Source organism: Heteronotia binoei, chromosome 15 (assembly GCF_032191835.1).
Source record: "Heteronotia binoei isolate CCM8104 ecotype False Entrance Well chromosome 15, APGP_CSIRO_Hbin_v1, whole genome shotgun sequence".
NCBI lineage: Eukaryota > Metazoa > Chordata > Lepidosauria > Squamata > Gekkonidae > Heteronotia > Heteronotia binoei.
This window is the reverse complement of record NC_083237.1, coordinates 24,915,168-24,935,877: the sequence shown is the minus strand read 5'-3', so window position 1 is coordinate 24,935,877 and position 20,710 is coordinate 24,915,168. Positions and strand designations below refer to the sequence as shown.

Sequence of the window (20,710 nt, the reverse complement as noted above, 5' to 3'; positions counted from 1 at the left end):
CCTACAGTAATTTTTTGTAAACTCACAGCATCAGTTCTGCGCCAATAGCCCCAGTTTTTGCAAATAATTATTGGGGGGGGGGGAGGGGGATGAAAACCTCCCATTTTTTTCTGCCAGTATGATCCATATACAGATTCTCAGTGGTGCCACAGCAGTTGTACCCAGAAAGTGCAAGTTTCCATGCTTACAGCTTGTTTCCAGTTCATCCAAGTATAAACCAGTCACACTTCAGTGTAGCTGCACTAGAGGGAAGTTGTTCAGCTTCCCTTACTTCTCTTACCTGCTGCTTAACTGAATCACTTTAGAAAAGGTTTTCTCCCCAGTATCAAGTAGTAACAAATACCATTCTTCAGTTGTTAGCCCAGTTCTTGGGGCAGCAAACACCTCCTGGCATATCTCATTGTAGATCAGGAACACCAAGTTAATAATTCTTCCAGACATTGTGTATCTTTAATTTCTTCTCATTTCCATAAGCCATTATTATTACAGTTTGTATTCCAAGTTAGTCTCCCAATAGATTTTCTGCTTCAAGACAGATGGAAGGATTTCAGAACCGGAGCTGGTGCCCATGGGGGGGCTTTCCTGAGTGCCCCCAAACCCGGGGTATACCTGGATGGGCAGTTGTACGATATAGCTGTCCTTGCAGTCTTCCTAGGCCTGGGTAGCCAGGGGAAGGTGCCACACGTCCATGTGCCAGGTACACAGGCATCCACGGCTCATCTGGAGTGTGGCCAACCACCCGCTGTTTCATCAGCTCCCTCGCTGGTGTGTCCTGGTAACCCCATTTCTGTGGGAAGGTAAAAAATACAGATGTGGCATCATTTGTGTATTACATATTCATACAACTATGGCATGTTGAATCAGCTCAGAAACTTGAAATTGCTTTTTAAAAATTCCCCTCCTCCAAAAATCAAACAATTGTCTCTGGTCATTGTTGAGACCAGCTGGGACTAGGGTTGCCAGCTTTGGGTGGGGAAACACCTAGAGATTTTGGGAGTGGAGCCTGGAACGGGTGGAGTTTGGGGAAGGAAGGGACTTTAGCAGGGCACAATACCATAGAGTCCACCCTCCAAAGCAGCCATTTTCTCAGGGGAACTGATCTCTATAGCCTGGAGATAAATTATAATAGTTGGAGATCTCCTGGCCCCAGCTGGAGGTTGGCTACCCTAGCTGGAACTGAGAAAAAGGATGAAAAGTTGCAGGCTTATACTTAAGAGGTTTTGAAAGAGCAATAGGATGAAGGAAGAGAGAGGGTTAGGGTAAGTGAGTTCCATCAATCCTGCCTTTATTTCTAAACTGGAGCAGAAGCAACCACATGGAGCTTGTTTTTAAAAGTAAACTGGAAGTGTAGATTCTCCTTGGCCTGTAGCAGTTCCTGAGCCCAGGGCTGCCTTCTCTAAACCCTACTTTGGAACTCTGAACCAGGATATATGAAGGCTCAAAGCATGTGCAAAGTGCATTTTGCACCATTGTGTACGTTTACGGAGCTGGATATAAAGGGGGCAGAGCTTTGAGATCAGCATATTTAGCTTTCAGGAGTTCTTTTACCCAGTTACTTCCTCTTTAGAAGTCAAGCACTGGCTCTGAGCTTCTGTGTTTGAAGCCAAGTTCTAACGTTTATGGACTCTGCATTTCTCGATTCTCTACAGGCACGACTAGGCACAATAGACTCAGGGGAAGAGAGTAAATTAGTGGTTGAAAAGAAAGGGAGCAGCAGGCTTGTGAACGCAGGGAAGAGCAAAGGAATGTGAAATTCAAAGAACGGGATTAGAGGAACAGCCCCTGAGCAGGCCCAGCTGTCCTCTTTCTCTTCTTCCTGGCAGGGCTTCTGTGCCTTTAAGAGCTGCCTCAGAGGAGCAGTGAGGAAAAGCTCTGTCCGTTGAATAACTGCCTGTCACACAGCTGCTAAAGGAGGGGGGAAATGGAGCAATTCCAGAAGATAAGGAAGGGAAGCTGTCTTAGTTGTGACTACCCTGTTACTACCCGAGTTCTCCCTGCCCAATGTGGGTGTAACCTTTATCAATATTGACCTAAGGGGATGGTTTACACCTGTTAGCCCAAGGTGGGAGCCGGAGAAGGGAAAGGAATGAGGGTTCTGATGGCCCAGTTTGTTAGGAAACTCCTGCTTGGTTGTGTTCTAACTGTGGTGCCTCTCTGCCCCTTTCCCTTCATGGCCTGTTGCTGGGACCTGCAGCCGTTGTCAGCGGCAACGCCATCCAGTTGCCCTCTGACAGTGGGCTTCCAGACCTGAAGGCTGACCTACTACCCCTGGCAGGCCTGGCCCAAGACATTTTTGTACCTGAGGTGTAAAATCCAACCCGCAATCCTTTCCCCCACCCACTAATGATTATGAGGTATACTCTAGCATGCTGCTAGCCCTGCTTTCGTGCAGCACCATTTCAGCCAAGCTTGAGGAGGAGAAATTTCCAGTGGGTTGAGCCCTGTGGCTCAAATCCTGGGCCTTTTGCTCTCCAAACTTTAGTTGATATCCAAATCTAGCACCTGATGCAGCCTCTCTACCTTGACTCTTGGTTGGGCCTGCTCTGGCCACAACCAGCTACTTCCTGTGGCCAGCAGATAGTTGAAACAATGGTGTTGCGGTCCACGTGCACGTGAAATTCATCAGTAAGGCTGCCACAATTTTAACGGTCTAAGATGTATAATACGGGGGTGGGGGAAGCCTCATCTTTTGCCTTGTTATTTTCTACCTGTTGTGCAACTTCTGAAGGCAGCCAGTCCATCAAAAACCCGACGCTTGAGGTCCAGAGTTGAAAATGAGAGCTAGTATGAGGGGATTACCTTTACCTTTTTATGATGTAGAGACAGAATTAGACCCTGGCTCAAATCTTGTGGTAAGATGAGCTCCCAACTTGGTTGGGAAATTCCTGGAGATTTCGTGGCAGAGACTGGGGAAAGCAGGATTTGGGGAGAGGAGGGACCTCAGCAGGGTATAGTGCCATCAAGCCATTTTCTGCAGGGTTTTGTCAAATTTCTATCATTAGCAGATCAGTTGTAATTCTGGGATGCCTCCTGACCAGGACCTATCTGAGGCTTGGCAGTTGTACACTAGTTAGCCTTACAAGCTGTTTTTTTCTCACCCCAACTACAATATGATAATAAAACTGGCTTACTTTACAGGGTTGTTGTCAAGATTAGGATAATAGGTGGGATCACAGAGTAAATTTCCACTAAGGGAAATTTTCCAGTGATCTCCCACTGCGGATCTCTGTCCCTTTCGTGTTGTTCTTGTGGGTCCCTTGTTCCCAGGAGCAGCATTCTGGGGATCACATCAGGTTTCAACAGGAAGGGATGGGTGGGAGAGCAAAGAAGTCTCATGCACAGAGATTTACCACAGCATCCCCATCCATGGTATAGGTACTGGTTTTAATGACTGAAAGCTTTATATAAATGCCAAGGATTTTTCTGTTTCATCTCAGTTGTAGGCTTACATGATAGCCTTGGGGAAGCGATAATCTCTTTTGCTACTCCATAAACCTGTAGTTTAGAAATTAAGATATCAATGTAAGAATTAAATAAATGGTGTGTGTAGTAAAGTGTAACCTCAGGGAAGCTCCGCCTACATGAAAATAGTTTTAGGGAATTAAAGTGAACAATATTTTACAATTTCCAAGCCTAGTTTGCTCTTTGAATTTAGACCAAAGCTTCATTCTTACTGTAATTGAGGATGATGGGGAAACAAAACAAAAAAGTTGGTTCTTGTAATCACTGGACCTTATGGAAAAAATGAATATTTTTGTTCCCACAACTTCTGAGGTCTCAAAGCTGGCACAGATAGGAATTTGGTCTTTGTAGCAGCTGGAATATGTGGAAGGGAAAGCTCAGTGCTGTTTCCTACAACATCTGGAATTTATAGAGGGGTTTTTTCCCCTTCTAAAGCAACTGGAATTCATGAAGAAAATACTGTTTGGGTCTCCATGACCAGAATTTACAGGACAGGGAAAGAAAAAAAAAGACAGCCCATGTTTATAGAAAAGCAAAATTTGACCACTTCTCAAACCAGGATTAGAAAAATATTGAAATTTTGGTTCCTATGGAAACCTAAACTAATAGAGGAATTTCAATTCCCAGGGGAGCCAGAGTTTAAACTGCAAAGCAAGAAGTATTTGTTGAAAAAGGAATAAGTTTGTCTTTATGAAAAGAAATATTGGGGGGTAGGGAAGAAAAGAATCAGATTTCTCTCTGGAAATCATTATGTTACTTTTTGCCTATGCTGAATATAATTCCAGGGGAGGATTTCTGTATGGCAGTTCTGAGTGAAAATGGTAAGTGCAGAACTAGACATTGTTACTTTGGCAAAAATGTGTCCGCCAGATAACAACTGTGTGGATGGGATGGGCGGGAGAACAATTCTGTGGATCAGGGAGGGTAGTCCTTCTGTCCACTGATTCTCCCCCACAACAGCTTTTCTTCCTGGCCTAGCTTGTTTCCAGTATCAAAACACAGCAAAGGGAAAAGCTGGTGGGAAGGGAGTGTTGTCGAGAATCAGCAAGTGGGGTAGAGTTATTAAAAAAAAACCAACCCACTCATCCACCGATTCTCTGGGAGGGGTCAACTGTTTATGCTTAGAGTGGGGATCTCCAGTCATACACAAAGCTTTTTCCTGATGCTCATCCACAGTTACCTCTGTAGATGAACGGTAAAAGGAACCTGAAAGCCACTGATCAGTAAAAAGTAGTAAAAGTCATGGAAGGAAGAAGGTAGCAGAGGTCTGCCACAGAAGAGGAGCCTGAGTTCTCTAGAAGAAAAGCTGGCTGAAGTGGGTTTAAGCCTTTCATTTGTTTTAGATTCCTCCTCAGTTGGTTCTGGGGCTTTCTTGATCTGTTGGTTTGGAAGTGTTCTGGCCTTATGGCTGCCAACCCCCGGGGGGGGCTTGGAGCTCTCAATTATAAATAATTTCCAGATGACAGAGATCAGTTCCCCTGGAGAACATGGCAGCTTCAGGTGGTGCAGTACAGGGGTGGCCAACGGTAGCTCTCCAGATGTTTTTTGCCTACAACTCCCATCAGCCCCAGCCAACATGGCCGATGGCTGGGGCTGATGGGAGTTGTAGGCAAAAAACATCTGGAGAGCTACCGTTGGCCACTGTAGGTAAAATCCCTTCCCAAATTCCTCCCTCCATAGGCTCCACTCCCTCAAATCTCCAGGAATTCCTATCTGGCCTGGTTTTTCAGTGTGGTGACCTGGGGCCCTTTTGGGAGGAGATAAACATCACTTGGCTGCTCAAAATGCAGAGCAGGGGCATTTACTCAAGCCATCTTCTTTTGACTAGCTCGAATAAAGTCTGGTAGCACCCTAGAGACCAACAAGATTTGGGAGCATAAACTTTTGAGAGTCAAAGCTCCCTTCTTCAGATTTTGAGTAGGCATGCCAGTTTACCATTTGAGATGGCAGATTGGGGCACCTACGTGGGGATAAGTGTGCCTGCCTGTTTCAAATGCCCAGGTTGTATGAGCGATGTCTTTTGCCAAGCCTGTCCAACCATAGTGGAACTGTGTGGAGAAGGCAAGATAGGCGACCCTACAGAAACACAACTAGATGGTAGAGCTCTAAAGAAGAACCTCACCCAATAAACAGGTGCAGATGGCACTGCCTGTGGTATGTCAAAGAAATAACATCCCCTGAGAAGGAAGGCATGAAGAGTGGAAGGCAAAGACTCTTTTCAGGTAAGGAACCTGAGTTGATGGGTTTACAGTGTGGGCTGGAAATAGTATTTATATAATTTTTAAAATTATTCAGTTTGCCTGGAACTTAACCCGAAAGTAACCTCCGATCCGAAATGAGGATGGTTTGCCATTATTCAGCAATAAAATAAAAGCACTCTGTTTATGTTTAGAGCAGGGATTTCTATCATGGCACCCTCTGTGCATGCCAACATCTTTCCAAGAACCCACCAAATATTACTGGAAAGTGGGCAGAGCTAGATGGGGCTTTTGCTCAGCAAGGTTCCTGAGCGGCCATTGAAGATCTGATTGGCTGTGTGGATTAAAAGGCATCCCGTTAAACAGAGAAGAAAGTTTGAGTCCAGATGTCACCTTTAGGATCAACGCTGAAGCTTATACTCAGAATTAAACTTTATTGGTCTTAAAGGTGCCCCTAGACTCAAACCTTGGGCCACTCACAATTTCCTCAGAACTCTCTCAGCTGCATCTGCCTCACAAGGTGTCTGTTGGGAGAGGAAAGGAAGGTGCTTGTAAGCTGCTTTGAAACTCCTTGAGGTAAAAGAAAAGTGGGGTATAATAACCTACTTTTCTTAATCCCTGATCATCCCTAATCCCTTAAATTTGACATTTGGATGACTCTAGGCTTTTAAATGATCCGTTTTATGTTACTCTTCCTCCACAGATCTTGGTGCTTTGTACATTTTATTCTTGCCCCTCTTCCACAACAAGCCTGTGAGGTACACCTAAGGTTTACTGAGCTTCAGAGATGAGCAGGAATTTAAACCCCGGTCACCCTGGTCCTGGTGTGCCATGGTCTCAAGTCTTTGAGGGAGGGAAGTCTTGTAGATTAGAGCAGAGGGTACTGGGAACCTGGACACGGGGGAATATCCCAATGAACTGTGGCTCAGAGGGTTGAAAAGGCTGCTTACCTTTGCTTCTTCAGCGGAGTCTATCCCATTATGCCCAAATCCTGTGCTGGACCCGGAGAGTTGGCTGAAGCGGCTGAGGTCCCACAGTGACTTACTAGCACGAGCACCTGTGGTCTTGGCTACTGAGAGCCGGGTCCGTTGTACATTACGGAAAATATCACTGAGAGCACTGTGCCATTCTTGGGATCCCTGCGGGGCTCTCCCAGACAAGTCCATACCACGCCACGCTCCTAAACGGTTTCGCAACGAGACCTCAGGCACTGGAGTGGGTAACACAGGGTCCTCTGCAGTCGCAGGTGAGGCCAATACCAGCTCCCATTCACCAGCCCGGCTCTTGGCCACAGGATGCGGTGCCACAGAGCGCCTCTCTGCAATGCGGTTGGAGGACAGATGTACCCCATCCAGGATACTGATGTATGGAGCCACTTCTGGCCCATTAGTGGTAGGCAGAGGGACATGAGCAACTTGGGGTCTAGGAGATACCTCCAGCCCTGGCAAGGGACAAGAAGCAGCATACAAGGTCCGAAATTCACGGTCAAATGCTTCTGTCACCTCCCCTGTAAGCCGAGTGACCAGGTGGCGGTTCAGACGAGCATCTGTCCATGTGAAACTGTTGAGAAGAGAGAAGAGAACTTTAACTATGGATCTTTGGTTTCTGGGACTTTTAAAAACCAAGGTAATCTTTTTGCCTAAGCCTGGAACTTGTTTTTCTAAAAAGCAAACCCAAGAAGTGAAAGTGGACTGTCAAAAGATTCTGAAAAATATGAACCCTGTGCACCAGGGATATTGCAAACCTTTCATCTTCCCTGGGACGAGTGTATGTAATCTACATTATCAGATTTATACTAGTTGAACTGTTATGGCTCGTCCTAAAGAATTCTGGGCATTAGAATTTAGGGTGCTGAGAATTTCCTCCCTGGCCCCCCAAATTATAGTTCCCAAAGTCCCTGGGAGAGAGGTAATGACTGCCCCCCCATGTCCCATTTGCAGTATAGATGTAACTGATTTGACAGGCAGTGGCTCATTCCTCTATTCTGCCAGGAAAATAACAAACCATTTGGGGAATGGAAGGGAACAAGGCTGTTTGAGAGCACAGCAGACTTTACATTCCTCACAGGAGGGCCCTTGCACAGTAATTATTTTAACATGTCCCATGTAACCACCTGGAAATGTGAGGGACTGAGGAAATAGCAATTGTTGCCTGACAGAATTTAACAGACGTCTACATTTGTTTATAGCCACCTACTATGAGGCAACAGTCATTCCATGTTCAGATCCCACTCATCCATGAAGCAGACGTGGACCAGGCACTATTCTTTTAGCTTAACCTACCTCATAGGATTGTTGAGAGGATAAAAGGGGAAGGACCAGCTATGATATCCTAAAGCCCCTGGAGAAGAGGCAATGTGAAAATAAAATTGATAAATAATGTCTCTTCAAGTGAACACATTTATGATGGGATCAGGAGATGTTAGAACTGCCCATGACAATTCTTTTGGGCTAAAATTCTGCAATGTCAAAATATTTCTGGATCTCACTCAACACCATTGGACTAGGGTCTGTGAGTTCCAGATTCAAATCTTCACCGTCCCACCATTCCTGGGTGGCCTTGAACCAATTACATAGGGATGCCAGCCTTCAGGTGGGACCTGGGGATCTCCTGGAATTACAGCTCATCTCCAGACTACAGAGATCAGTTCCCTTGGAGAAAATGGATGTTTTGGAGGGTGGACTCTGAGGCATTGTGTCCTTTTGAGGTCCCTGTCCTTCCCATACATACTCAACCCAACATATTTCCCAGGTTTGTTCTAAGGATAAAACAGAAAGCAGTAAAGATATAAGCTGCTTTGGGTCCCCACTGGGGAGAAAAGTAAAGATATAAATAAATATCACCACAAATCTCATAATCCCAAGACATCCAAGCACATAAGAAACTAGACATTGGGGAGAAATATAAATTATCATTCTTCCTGACATGCTATTTTTCTAAATGTGGGATTCTACCCCAATAAGGAATTCTTCAAATATGTAGTTGCAACTCTGCCCCCCCCCCCCGCAGTTGTCTGAAGTAGCAGATTCCAAGAACAGGTGATCATGTGATGAGTTGCTTCACTAGCCTTGGCCTAAGATACGGATCCCTCCATTTGTCCGTGGGATACGTAGGAGCTAAGCTGTACCTGAGGTTTTTCATTTGAACCTCTCAAGACCCCTCCGGGGTAGGTGGGCTCAATGGAGAGATGGAGACTTCTCAAAGTCACCTGGCTGTCAGCTGAATGGGGAACTTCATGTGGGTTTCCCACATCCAGTCCTAGCACTGGAGGCATTACATCACACAGGCTCTGCTGCATGAGCCCACTCATGGGAAAGGGCTGGGCACAAATTTAATAATGATGTATGGTACCCAACGCTGAAAATTAAATGAGATATCTAGCAAGAAGGCAGGTGAAGAAAGAGGATTAACTAAATCAACCATTCCTGGCAATTGTTTATCCATCCCATTGTTAACTTATCTCTGCAACAGGGACTTTGCACCTCTCTTGAATCCTGTAACTTGAGCCCTTCCACCTATTCTCAGTATTTCTGTAAAGGGTGTTTTCTTGTACTGTGTTTTTAAAAATCTGCTTCAAATTCTGGTTCGCTTTTCCTTTTGAAGTAGCTGTATAGATTGGATGCAATTGAAAATGCAGCCAGCTGGGTGTTTTTTTTAGTACAGACTAGCTATAGATCGAGGGAAGTTTTCCTTGGCATCTGCCTATTTTTTAAAGAAGGAATGGAAGAGGGATTTTCTCTATAAAATAAGGGAAATTTCTCAAGAAACAAGCCAAGTAGCAGGAGTTTTTTTTTATTTTAAAAGTATTTATTTTGAACATTTTTGTCTTCTGCTGTCAGGCCATTAAGGTTCTCAAAGCAGCTTCATAATAAAACTAGAAATTACAGAGCCTGAGTTGGTACCAAGGAACCAGGAACCAGCTCTTTCAAAACCTAAAGACGTAGTTTGGCCCTGAGATCTGATACCTGCTTTTAAAGAGGAAAAGCCAAGGAGGAGGTGATGGAGTTGTGGCAGACAGACAGGGCTTAATTATTTCCACTCTCACAATTCCCACACACACACACACCTGTGGCGTTTCTAATGCAAAACCCTGAAGAAAAGCCACTGAGACATTTGGGGGTGGGGGGGACCTTAAGCCCCCTCCCCACCCACCCTGCCTGTTGTTTCTCCCCTCTCAACCTCCCCCTCCAGCGGTGCCTTTTATAAAAGGCTGCCAGGCAACAGCAGCTGTGTAATACTTTTTTATGAGAGCTAACCAAATTGCATTGAACGAGCTTTCACAGTAGCTCAGAAATCTTCATCAGGCTGGATGCTCAGTACAAAACAAGGTGTGTGGGGGTGAAACAAGACAGAAAAATTCAAAGTCAGCAGCCATCTTGAAGTTAGACATGGAAATGCGCCTTCTGCAGGTGGTCCCTCCCCCTGGAACACAGCATGCCTAGGGTTGCCAGTTCTGGGCGGGGAAGTGCCTAGAGAATCTGGTCGGGGGGGGGGTGGTGAAGCCTGGGGAGGGTGGGATTTGTATAGGAGAAGGACCTCAGGAGGGTGTGATGTCTTAATGGACACTGAGGCCCAGCTGTAAACATGGGATCTACATGTTCTGGATGAACCATTTTATGAATTAGAACTCCTGAGGAATTTTCTTTTTTGGGGGAGGGGGGATGGATCTTAAAAAGTGTTGCAGACATTTTTGTTAATAATTCATACATGAGAGCCAAGACTCGCAACTGTTCTTTGCTTGGTGCCTAGGGACAGCTGTTTCTGGAGCATACCATCACACCATAGACACAAGGATTTTGACTTTTTAAAAAACTAAACTGCCAATTATGTTGGTTGTGTAATGATGATGGTTGCTCTAGTAATATTTTTACACTTATTTTGCCTTTTAAAGTATCTAAGCGTTGTTCTGACATATTTTATGTAGGACTGGAAGGAAATTTTGTTCCTGGGAGGACATTCTTATGCTTGTAGAGGGAAATATGATTAATGAAATCAATGAACATGTCAATACTGGTTTGAATGACTGTGCAGGCTAAGTAGAATCCTTTTGCTCGGTTACGATTTCTTTTCTGGCAGTGGGAAGTGCTGTCAAGGTGCAGACGATTTCCTTTAAATACATTCAATTAGAAGACTATTTGTGGGAGGGGAGTTTGATTTAGGTTAATTGTTTATTTGTCTCAAGTGCCAAGTCCTGTTAAAGAATCAAATGTTTCTGTGCTCATCCAGCTGAGAGAAAAAAAAAACCTTCTCCAAGATTTGTCAGAGGTCTGATGTGACCCTCAACCTCATAGTTTCCCTACCATCTACCAGCAGAATGATTAACAGATTCACATCAATATATCTCCTGAGCCCTCTTTCTTCTCCAGAGTCTCATGGTTTTTGAGAAGTAGGGGACCTTCCTCACCCAGTGTATTACATAAAATTCAATCAGACCCTCACCAAATTCAGACATCATGCCAAGAGGCACAAAGACCAGCTCTGAGCCCGGAGAGGAATAAATACGCAGCTGGGAGGATGGAGGAGAGACCCGTGGAGAGAAAACGCTGGGAGGCAAAGATTTGGAATGACTGGGGACTGTATGAATCATTGCCTCAAAAAGCACTGAGGAGAAATTGTGCCCGAACTTGGGAGACAGCAGAGGTGGCATTGTTCCACACAGCAATCTGCTGTAGCTGCCGTAGGGAACAAACTGTGATGTCTTAATGGACACTGAGGCCCAGCTGTAAACATGGGATCTACATGTTCTGGATGAACCATTTTATGAATTAGAACTCCTGAGGAATTTTCTTTTTTTGGGAGGGGGGGGGTGGATCTTAAAAAGTGTTGCAGACATTTTTGTTAATAATTCATACACAAGAGCCAAGACTCGCAACTGTTCTTTGCTTGGTGCCTAGGGACAGCTGTTTCTGGAGCATACCATCACACCATAGACACAAGGATTTTGACTTTTTAAAAAACTAGGTTAGGCTTTTATTGCTTGAGGTTCAGAGAAGACCCCCCAGCAGGAGCACGCTGGTGGAGAGAAGCTGGAGGAAGAGGGAGGGGGCTGTCAAGCCCTGAGCTGCATTGCACATGTCTCCTTTACAACAGTTGGTGACCAGACTGTAGGTGACCCCCATGTAGGAAATGGGTTGCTCCTTGCCGCAGTAGATGGCACGAGTGCAACCTTTGTTTTTGATCATTGACACACCCATGGCAGCTCCTTGGCCCTCAAAACAATCTTCATCATCTCCACAAACCATTTTGGTGCTGGGACACTTTGTTGAGTCAGTGATATCGCAGAAGTAGCATTCCTTAGACAAGATGGGGGGCAACGCAGCGGTCAGAAGGCAGATGATGCTGATGAAGACAGGATGTTTCATCGCTCAAGATAAGTTGGAACGAAGCCTGGTTTAGTCCTTGAGTCTCAGGCAGTGTGGAAATTTAGGGGGTTGTGACAATCTTAAACCCCCTCTCCCCACTGATTTTGTCTATATGTGACTTCCACGAAGCTTCTATGTATTTGCTTATATTGTAGGTTCTGCGACTTTAAAAACAAATGATTAGGTTTGCTTTTCAAATCCAGATCTTTACGCAGTGGATCTTCTTGGGTTCCTTATTACAGAGAAATGGTTTTCAACTGGTGGCCACAGATTTCTTTCAGATCCAAGCTTCTTGGTTCTCCAAAGAACGGTTGTAACCAAGGATTTATAGTACCCTTACTCTGTTTGCAGAGCTTGTTTGTGGCAATTTAATGGGTTTCCTTAGTCACAGAATGATCTTTCCTATAAGTAATTAACTTTCCTCAAGATCTATAGGAACTTCAACAGGACTGAGGATGCTTGATGCTAGAAGTGAGCCAGAACGTCCACTTAATCTGTGCTTCCCAAAGAGTAGCTTTTCCAGAAGCAAATTATGGTGCCATCTGTAGACCTTCCAGTTCTAGAAACCTGGGATCTAGCTGTTGGATGTACAGCTCAAATATCTTCCGAACTAGTTGTGGATCAATTTCAGAAGAAAACAGTTGCTTGACCTACATGGACTATCCAGAAGGCCAAAATGAACTGGGTTCCTTTAGCTCCAATATCTACAGATGGGAGGGATAAAATTTGGTTGATTTAATACACAGTGTTCCAAAACCTGCTCCAAACTCCTGGATTTGGGCTCTTTTGTCCCAATGGTTTCAGAAGAAAGTGTGTTGTCCTGATGAGCAACCTTCCGTATTGCAACTCTCTCGCACTCCAGGGATACAGTGATCCTCTAGTGACAGCCCAATGGAATTTGCTTTGGCTTGAGCAATGTCATCACAATGAATGCCAAAAGTTCATTGGTGGATTCCATCGAGGACTTCCAGCTTAAGTATCTAGAGGTCCTTGACATCACATTGCCGATGTCACAGAAGGAATGAAAGCAGCCAATGTAGTGATGTCATATAGAGAAATAGATTTTTAGAGTCTTGTGGTTGGGGTGAGATACTAGGGCCAGTAGATTCTGAGGAAAATTAAATAAAAGCTTGAGTTTTAGAGAAAGAGAAACAGTACTTATGGTTTCAAGCAAAGCAGAAGAACTAGGAAGTAAACCAGTAATACAGGCTGTATTTACAGTTTGGTTGTTACATTCTCTGTAAACTAGTTATGGATGTTAATACCTCTTGAATTTGATTAACAAGGAATCTTGTGAAATTTTATTTATTTTTATGCTACCCACAGAGTGCTGAGCAGCATATATGCCCCCCACTCTTTTATATTTACAGCAATCCTGAGAGTTTGGTTAGACTCAGAGATAAAGATTGACTCAAGATCACTTAATGAGCTTCATGATAATGTGGGGATCTGAACCCAGATCTTCCCAGTTGTAGTATAACTATTGGCTCATAAAATCCTAACTGCACTGCCAAAATCCAGGAATGTTGGCACCATCCTTATCCAGATCCATGAATGCTTCCCTTGCCGACAGCCAAAACTGACCAGGAAAGGCCTTATTTCCAATTTCATTGAAAGAAACAGGAGTCCCAGCATTCAGTAAAGCAAAAAATCCATTAAAAAGGAATGGATGAGGCTGGAAAAAAGAGGACGGAGGCAGCTCTTTCTTACTCTAAAACTGCTGTCTAGTGTGGGGATTTGCTACAGTACAAACACAGGAATTCAGTTGCATATAAGGCAGCTTGCTGCCTTTTTATAATGGACAGAGTCTCCTTTTGTTGAATACCTGCATGATGTGTAGAACAGATGTAGTATTTGTCGCCATGATGCTATAAGAAGTGACACTTGTCGCATTCCTATCACACAACTTCTTTAAGGGACAGAGACTCTGCCTATACCCAAAGCGGTTATATACATTTAAGTGCCAGCAAGTCACAACTGACTTATGGCAACCCCAGCGAGGGGCTTTCAAGGCAAGTGAGAAGTAGAGGTGGTTTGCCTTTGCCTTCCTCTGCAGAGCCTTCCTTGGTGGTTTCCCTTTCAAGTTACTGACTCTGCTTAGCTTCTGAGATCTTTTTTTTTTTTTTTTAATTTTATTGTTATATATTCCAACACCAATCCACCTCTGTGAGAGTCCCAGGCCATAGATACATTATAATATTCCATAAATTTATAACTATTAACATTTCATCCAAATACAACTCCATCACTCTATTTAAACATCTTATCCATTCATTTTCTTATTAACCAACCAATCGTCTTAAATTGTTTAAACTTTTCCAAATATCTCACCATCTTCCTAAACCACCCCTCCTCCTGTTCCCTAACCTTTAATCCGTTCATTCTTCGTATCTTCATCGTTAAATACTCCAAAATAATTATATAATTCATTTTATCCCTCCAGTGATTAATTGTCAATTCCTCAGCTTCTTTCCAATTCCTTGCTATCACTTGTCTTGCTGCTACTAACATCAAATTAATCCATTTACTATCCTCTTTTGATCTTAATCCCACACCATCCAAATTAATAATTGCCATTGCTTTAGATATACTTATTTTCCATCCCATAATCTTTGTCATCTCTATGCCAACCTGCAACCAGAATTTTTTCACTAAGGGACAATCCCACCACATGTGACTGAAAGTTCCAATTTCTCCACATTTCCTCCAACAATTTTTACTCCCTGATTTAGAAATATAATACATCTTAATGGGTGTATAATACCATTTCTGTATCATCTTCAATCCCTGCTCCTGCACTAACCTAGATGTTGTAACAAAGGGAGGTAATCTAAACATCCTCTCCCAATCTTCATTTAAAATTTTATCTCCAATATCTGTTTCCCAATGTTCCTTCAAAAATTCTCTCGGGGATTTCCCTGTACCTAATAAAATCTTATACAATTTTGAAACTATTTTTGACTTATCTTCGCTATACTCTTTCACCAAGTTTTCAAAGGGAGTATTAATTCTTTTACCAATATTTTTAAGTTCTTCCTCCTTCAGCAATGAGGAGATTTGACTTTTTAACAACCAATTAATATTATTCAAAATATTATACTCCTCTTTCTTCACCCCATCAGTACCCCAAACCTCTTTCAATTCTCGAATCGTAATCCTCTTCAGTTTATCTCCTACTTCCTTTGACAGAGATCCCCTTAATGGAGCAAATTTATCATAATACCACATTTTAGTAATAGATGATATCTCCGGAGCGAGTTCTTTTTTCCACTTCTCCCATACCCTACTGGGCCCCATAAAGGTTGATAATTTATCACCTATCTTCTTCCTCCTTTTCGTTCTCTCAAATAAACTTTCCTTACCTCCTACTACCTCTAAATTTTCCTTTTCTATCCCGTTCAGCTCTTCTCCTAATTCTCCCTCCAACCAAATCATTAAGTGCCTTAATTGATATGCATCATAATAGTAAATTATATTGGGAATCCCCTGTCACGGCTGGGGCCGGGTCAGGCAAAGTCCAGAGGCAGTCCGAGGTCTGTAGCCAGTAAGCAGGAGGGTCCGAGGCGCCAAATCCGAATCACTGTAGAAGTATCGCAGGTCTGAGGTCCAGAAGCCGAGGTCAGGGAGTCCAGAAGTCCAAAGCCAAAGTCAGGGAGTCAGGAACCAAAGTCAAGCCGGAGTGGATGCTAGAATGTCAGGGAGATGACTAGTTGCTTCCACAAAGCTTCCTCCCAAAGCCCACAGCTATATAGCCCTCTGCTGGCTGTTGCCCGTTTGGGCTAATTGCTGGCTCAGGGAGGCAGCCAGGATCCTGTTACCACTCAAGCATCCTTGCTCTTAGAAGGGCCAGAATCCTCTCAGAACTCAGGGCTCAGGGAGCGTCTTGCTTGTGAGCGTGCCGCCCTCCTCCGATCCCTGAGGTCCTGCCGGAGGCGGTCACGCACACGAGCCACCCGAGAGGGCGAGGCAGGGGGGCTGGGATCTTCTCCAGCAGGAGGCAGGGGCACTGGTGCAGGTGGCAGGGGCACAGTTTCCTCATCAGACTCAACTTCCTCTGAAGGGTCCCCAGCACCCATGACATCCCCCATCCCCCATCTTTAATACCATAATATCTATACCTATTAGCTGTCCTTGGTTTCTTTGATGCAAAAACAAATCTATCTATATCTCCTTGCCATCTCTTCAGTACGTATTCTGGTATATGCCAAGGCAATACATAAAATAAATAAGTCAACCTAGGAACTAGAAACATTTTAACCATAGCATTCCTTGTACTAATTGACTCTTTCCTCTTCCTCCAGTCTCTCATTTTAACTTGAATTCCACTCCAGATTCTTTTATAATTATACTCAAATATTTTTTTAATATTCCTAGGAATATTAACCCCTAAATATTTCACCATTTTATTTGCTATGGGAATACCCAAAATTTTTGAAGCTGCTAATTGTAACCCTGGTTTTACATTAACACACATCATCGAAGATTTTGAAAAATTCACTTTTAACCCTGACACTTCCTCAAATTCCTGTAGTATCTTTTTTAAAGGTGCCACTGCGGGCTCCACATCCTTAATTGTCACCATCATGTCATCTGCATACATTGTTAAGAGATTCCCATCTATTTTCCCTTTCCCTGGAACTTCAAAGCCTATAATTCTTTTGTCCTTTTTTAATTTATTCACTAACGGTTCCAATGCTAAAATAAATAACATAGGGGATAAAGGGCATCCCTGCTTCGTACCACTCATTACCTGAACATAACCCTCTACTGATCCACCAACTCCTATCAACGCCTTAGATTTAGAATATATTGCCTCAATCATATTTTGAAATTTCTCCCCAATCCTATACTTTTGAAATATGATCTTCATGTATGTCCAATCCACAGAATCAAAGGCCTTATAAATATCCAACGCCAAAAGCGTAAGCGGCAAATCCTTATTTTTAGCTAAATAAACCATACCCATCACCTTCCTAACTGCCTCTACTAAATACTTTTGAGGCATAAACCCAAATTGCTCTTTCCCTATCAATTGTGCTATACATTTTTTAAGTCTCATTGCCATAACCTTTGCAAATATTCGATAATCCATATTGGTAATTGAAATTGGCCTATAAGAATCCCTTAAGAAGTGACACTTGTCGCATTCCTATCACACAACTTCTTTAAGGGACAGAGACTCTGCCTATACCCAAAGCGGTTATATACATTTAAGTGCCAGCAAGTCACAACTGACTTATGGCAACCCCAGCGAGGGGCTTTCAAGGCAAGTAAGAAGTAGAGGTGGTTTGCCTTTGCCTTCCTCTGCAGAGCCTTCCTTGGTGGTTTCCCTTTCAAGTTACTGACTCTGCTTAGCTTCTGAGATCTGAAGAGATCAGGCTATATGATGCTACGTTGCCTCTGGTAACAGTTTATCTGCTTGTAATTATAGAATGAGGGCAGGCAGACCAGGAATGGAATGAGATAAAGTTATGCCAGGAGGAAAATAGGGGGATGCAGCTCTCTCCATGCCAATTCTAGCGGGCGTTGAACAAGACTTACCTATTGGGTACCTTCAACCAAGAATGTTCCCTTCTAGCTCTGATCTCTGTGTACACACAGTGAGAACAGTGGCATCATTGGGTAGGAATGCCGACTTTGGAAGTGGCTTTTTAGCCCTGTGCCTTTAACAGCCATTAGCCCGGCAACAGGTCAGCATCACCAGCTGGTTTATGCAGATCAAAGGTTGTTCAGGCCAGGTTGTTCTTGTCTTTTGACCAGCTGGTAACTTGGCAAGGCCCTGGCAAATGCCTGATCTTGAAGCCAGCCCTTGCTCTATGCCTGTTGTATGAACTAGAGCAGGTGAGAGCTGTCCTTACCTGTAGCTGCCAGTGATTGCTACTTCTCCATCAGCCAGTACAAATTTCTCCTTTAGTGACCCTGTGACCTGCTTCTGGTGTCTGCTTTGGAAGGTGCAACCATGGATGACTCGAACTCTCAGCTTCTAGAAAAGGGATGAAGGATGCAGAAACAGGCAATATCACATTTTCTCCTGCATGTTATGTGCAAAAGGGTCACCCTGTAACTACCTGGGTGAAGAACTGATCCTGTTTGCCCAGAGGAAAGACTGTGTCTTAAGATAAATGTATTTTCCCTACTTGTGCCATAGGCAACCAATTATGAGGCAGCACAGGGGGCCACAGTCATTGTTATACCCACTGAGCATGACCTTAGTCCCACCTTACAGTTCTGCAGTGGTAGGTTCCAAAAGATAAAGTTTGGTAACAGATCTCACATGTTAAAAAGATGGAAAACTACTGGGTTGAACTATTTTTGTTGTGGGATCATCATATAATGTTGAATTGGTGGTGGAAGATGTCACAGCCAACATGTGGCACTTTGTAGGGTTTTCAAGGCAAGAAACAAACAGGTAGTTTGTCATTGCCTGCCTCTGCATCGCAATCCTGGACATCCTTGGGGGTCTCGTCCAAATCCTAATCAGGGCTGACGCTGTTTAGCTTCCAAGACCTGACGAGAGCAGGGTAGCCTGAGCCATCTAGTTCAGGGCTGATCTTGAACTACTCTGCATTTATTATATGAGTTTCTCTTCTGCTGCACACTCTGCAAATTGTTTTTTTTAAAGGTCTGTATAAAGGGAAAGGCATATTTCCACAACAAATATTTCTGCATTTTTTTAAAAATGAAAGCTGGGAATTCAGAGAACTTGAGACATAACATTATTCTAACATTATAGCTGCATAAAAATATTCAACTGCTGATTTAAAGAAACTGGAAAAGCCCCAGTAGTCTGGAAACAGACATGAAGCTGCCTTATACTGAATCAGACTCTTGGTCCATTGAGGTCAGTATTGTCTATTCAGACTGGCAGCAGTTTTCCAGGGTCTTAGGCAGAGGTTTTTCACATCACCTACTGCCAAATTGTTTTAACTGGAGATGCCTGGGAATTGAAGCACTGAGCCATGGCCCGGGGCGGGTGGGGGGGAGGAAGGTGGCTGCTCCCAAGAGACTAGGGCAGGGAAACCTGCCATGTGGAAGCCCTGTTGCCACTTCACAGCAGTAATGGGGAAACCACCTAAACTCATCCCCATGTGGAAACCACCCAGATAAGAGTCAACTGAATTCACCCAGGACTGAGATACAGCTGCCTCCAGTGCAGGGGCATCTGCTGAGAAATGGAAATCCTCCCAAATCACCTCCGTGTGGCGGACATTAAGGCACATTTTCTCAGCCATGACGAGGAAGGAGTCAAGATGCTGTCTGCTGAGTATGACGTAAACTGGGACTCGGCGCCTGACTGCAGCATCGTACAGATCCGAAAGGATGTCAGGGTCCGTGAAAACATCCATGACTATGGCAATTACCTGGAGAATACATGGATTGGTTTGTGTGGAATGATGTAGACAAAATATTTGGAATAATGCTCTTAACATGAACTAAAAATCAGTAAACAGAACAGCCATAGCCAGCCAGGGGAATTATGCAAACCCAGTGAACTTGTGCACACATTTACCCGATTTGCATCTTGTATACTGACTGAGCAAATTTGTTTGGCTTTGGTTCACTGACCTTTTTAGCAGCTTTCTGGGCAAGCAAGCAAACTGGCCCTCCCCTGAGCTGTGTCATCTTTTCATGGATTGGAGGGTGGTGGGGGGAGAGAGAGTACCACCTGAATGGGAAACTTACTGTTCCACACATCTGGAATACAAGCTGCATTAGGCTGAAATTGGCCTGCCCAGACTGAGAGTGGGCAGAAGAGCTAGAAAGCAGCATTTTGGGATCTGGATTGGTCTTGTTTCTGCACCACTATCATACCTGCTCAACCTGTATAATAAATAATTATCAAAAATACCCCAAATCGCCAGTCTACTCCCTTATTAGAATGAAAATATCTCCTGGAGGAGGGGCAATTTGAAAGAGAGTTTTGTTGGAAATTATCCAGAAATGTTCTAATGTTGGGGATGCATACATCTTGGCCCATTCATTAAATCTCTATCTTTAGTTCCTACTCATGAGGGCTAGGAATATTCTGGTTTGCTTTTTTAATCTATACAAACCCGCCTTCATACCTTGTTGGCTTGCTGGAGACATCTGCGCACCACCTCCTTGATGTGTGGCGCTCCCTCTCCTGGTGGATGGGTGTAGACCTCGGCCCGGGTGATCCCTTTCCAAGCTCCTTCATCCGGCCACCCCAGCTCCAGGTCTGGGGTGGGCTCGTCGGATTGTCCAGGCCAATAGCTGAGACTCCATCCTTCGTCCCCATGGTTGTGCTTCCCTGCTCCACCTGATGGCGGAGCCTGTGAGTCTTCAATAGTTGCGGCCTCTATCAATTCTTGTTGCTCTCCATCTGACAGGAAGGCACGCAGTTTTTCCTGGGAGAGGCATTCTTTAAATGCATCTTTTCCTTTAGTGAGCAGGGCTTCGAGGGCCAACCTCTGACCCTCACAGTAATAAAATTCAGGATGTGATTCAGTTACTTTAGCATAAGGTTCTTCACTCTCCAGGCAGTGGACCTGGGAGCCAGCCATGGCCTTTGAGATTTGGGCATAGAATTCCAGTGAACCCACAACTACACTTCTGTAACTGTGGCAGGCATTTCCCACCCCTTTGTTTTGCAGCCAGCCATAATAAGTGGATTCACAGAAGGAATTCTGCCCTGCTCGCAGCACCCTTTTGGACCCTTAAACCTCA

General features: G+C 44.1%; 2 protein-coding genes across 2 annotated transcripts; both read right to left on the bottom strand.

Annotated features, from left to right (window-relative positions):
* Positions 1-488: 488 nt before the first annotated feature.
* FAM83E (family with sequence similarity 83 member E) lies at positions 489-20,666 on the bottom strand. The gene is made up of 5 exons (XM_060255834.1): positions 20,089-20,666; positions 19,216-19,383; positions 17,881-18,005; positions 6,611-7,220; positions 489-787 (listed from the first exon to the last, which is right to left on the bottom strand). The coding sequence occupies exons 1-5, from the start codon at positions 20,545-20,547 to the stop codon at positions 548-550; spliced, it is 1,602 nt and encodes a 533-aa protein (XP_060111817.1). The 5' UTR covers positions 20,548-20,666; the 3' UTR covers positions 489-547.
* Positions 11,618-12,052, bottom strand: LOC132584049 (sperm acrosome membrane-associated protein 4-like). Its single transcript, XM_060255835.1, has one exon. It carries the CDS (start codon positions 12,020-12,022, stop codon positions 11,645-11,647), a length of 378 nt encoding a protein of 125 aa, XP_060111818.1. The 5' UTR covers positions 12,023-12,052; the 3' UTR covers positions 11,618-11,644.
* Positions 20,667-20,710: the final 44 nt, after the last annotated feature.

Bases quoted from the DNA above. Each gene is read 5' to 3' on its own strand.
- FAM83E (XM_060255834.1), bottom strand. From the start codon at position 20,547: ATGGCTGGCTCCCAGGTCCACTGCCTGGAGAGTGAAGAACCTTATGCT. The intron at 19,384-20,088 runs GTATGAAGGCGG...TGTATTCTCCAG, and splicing joins GTCTCCAGCAAGCCAACAAG to GTAATTGCCATAGTCATGGA. The intron at 18,006-19,215 runs GTGATTTGGGAG...TCCCTTTTCTAG, and splicing joins TTAATGTCCGCCACACGGAG to AAGCTGAGAGTTCGAGTCAT.
- LOC132584049 (XM_060255835.1), bottom strand. From the start codon at position 12,022: ATGAAACATCCTGTCTTCATCAGCATCATCTGCCTTCTGACCGCTGCG.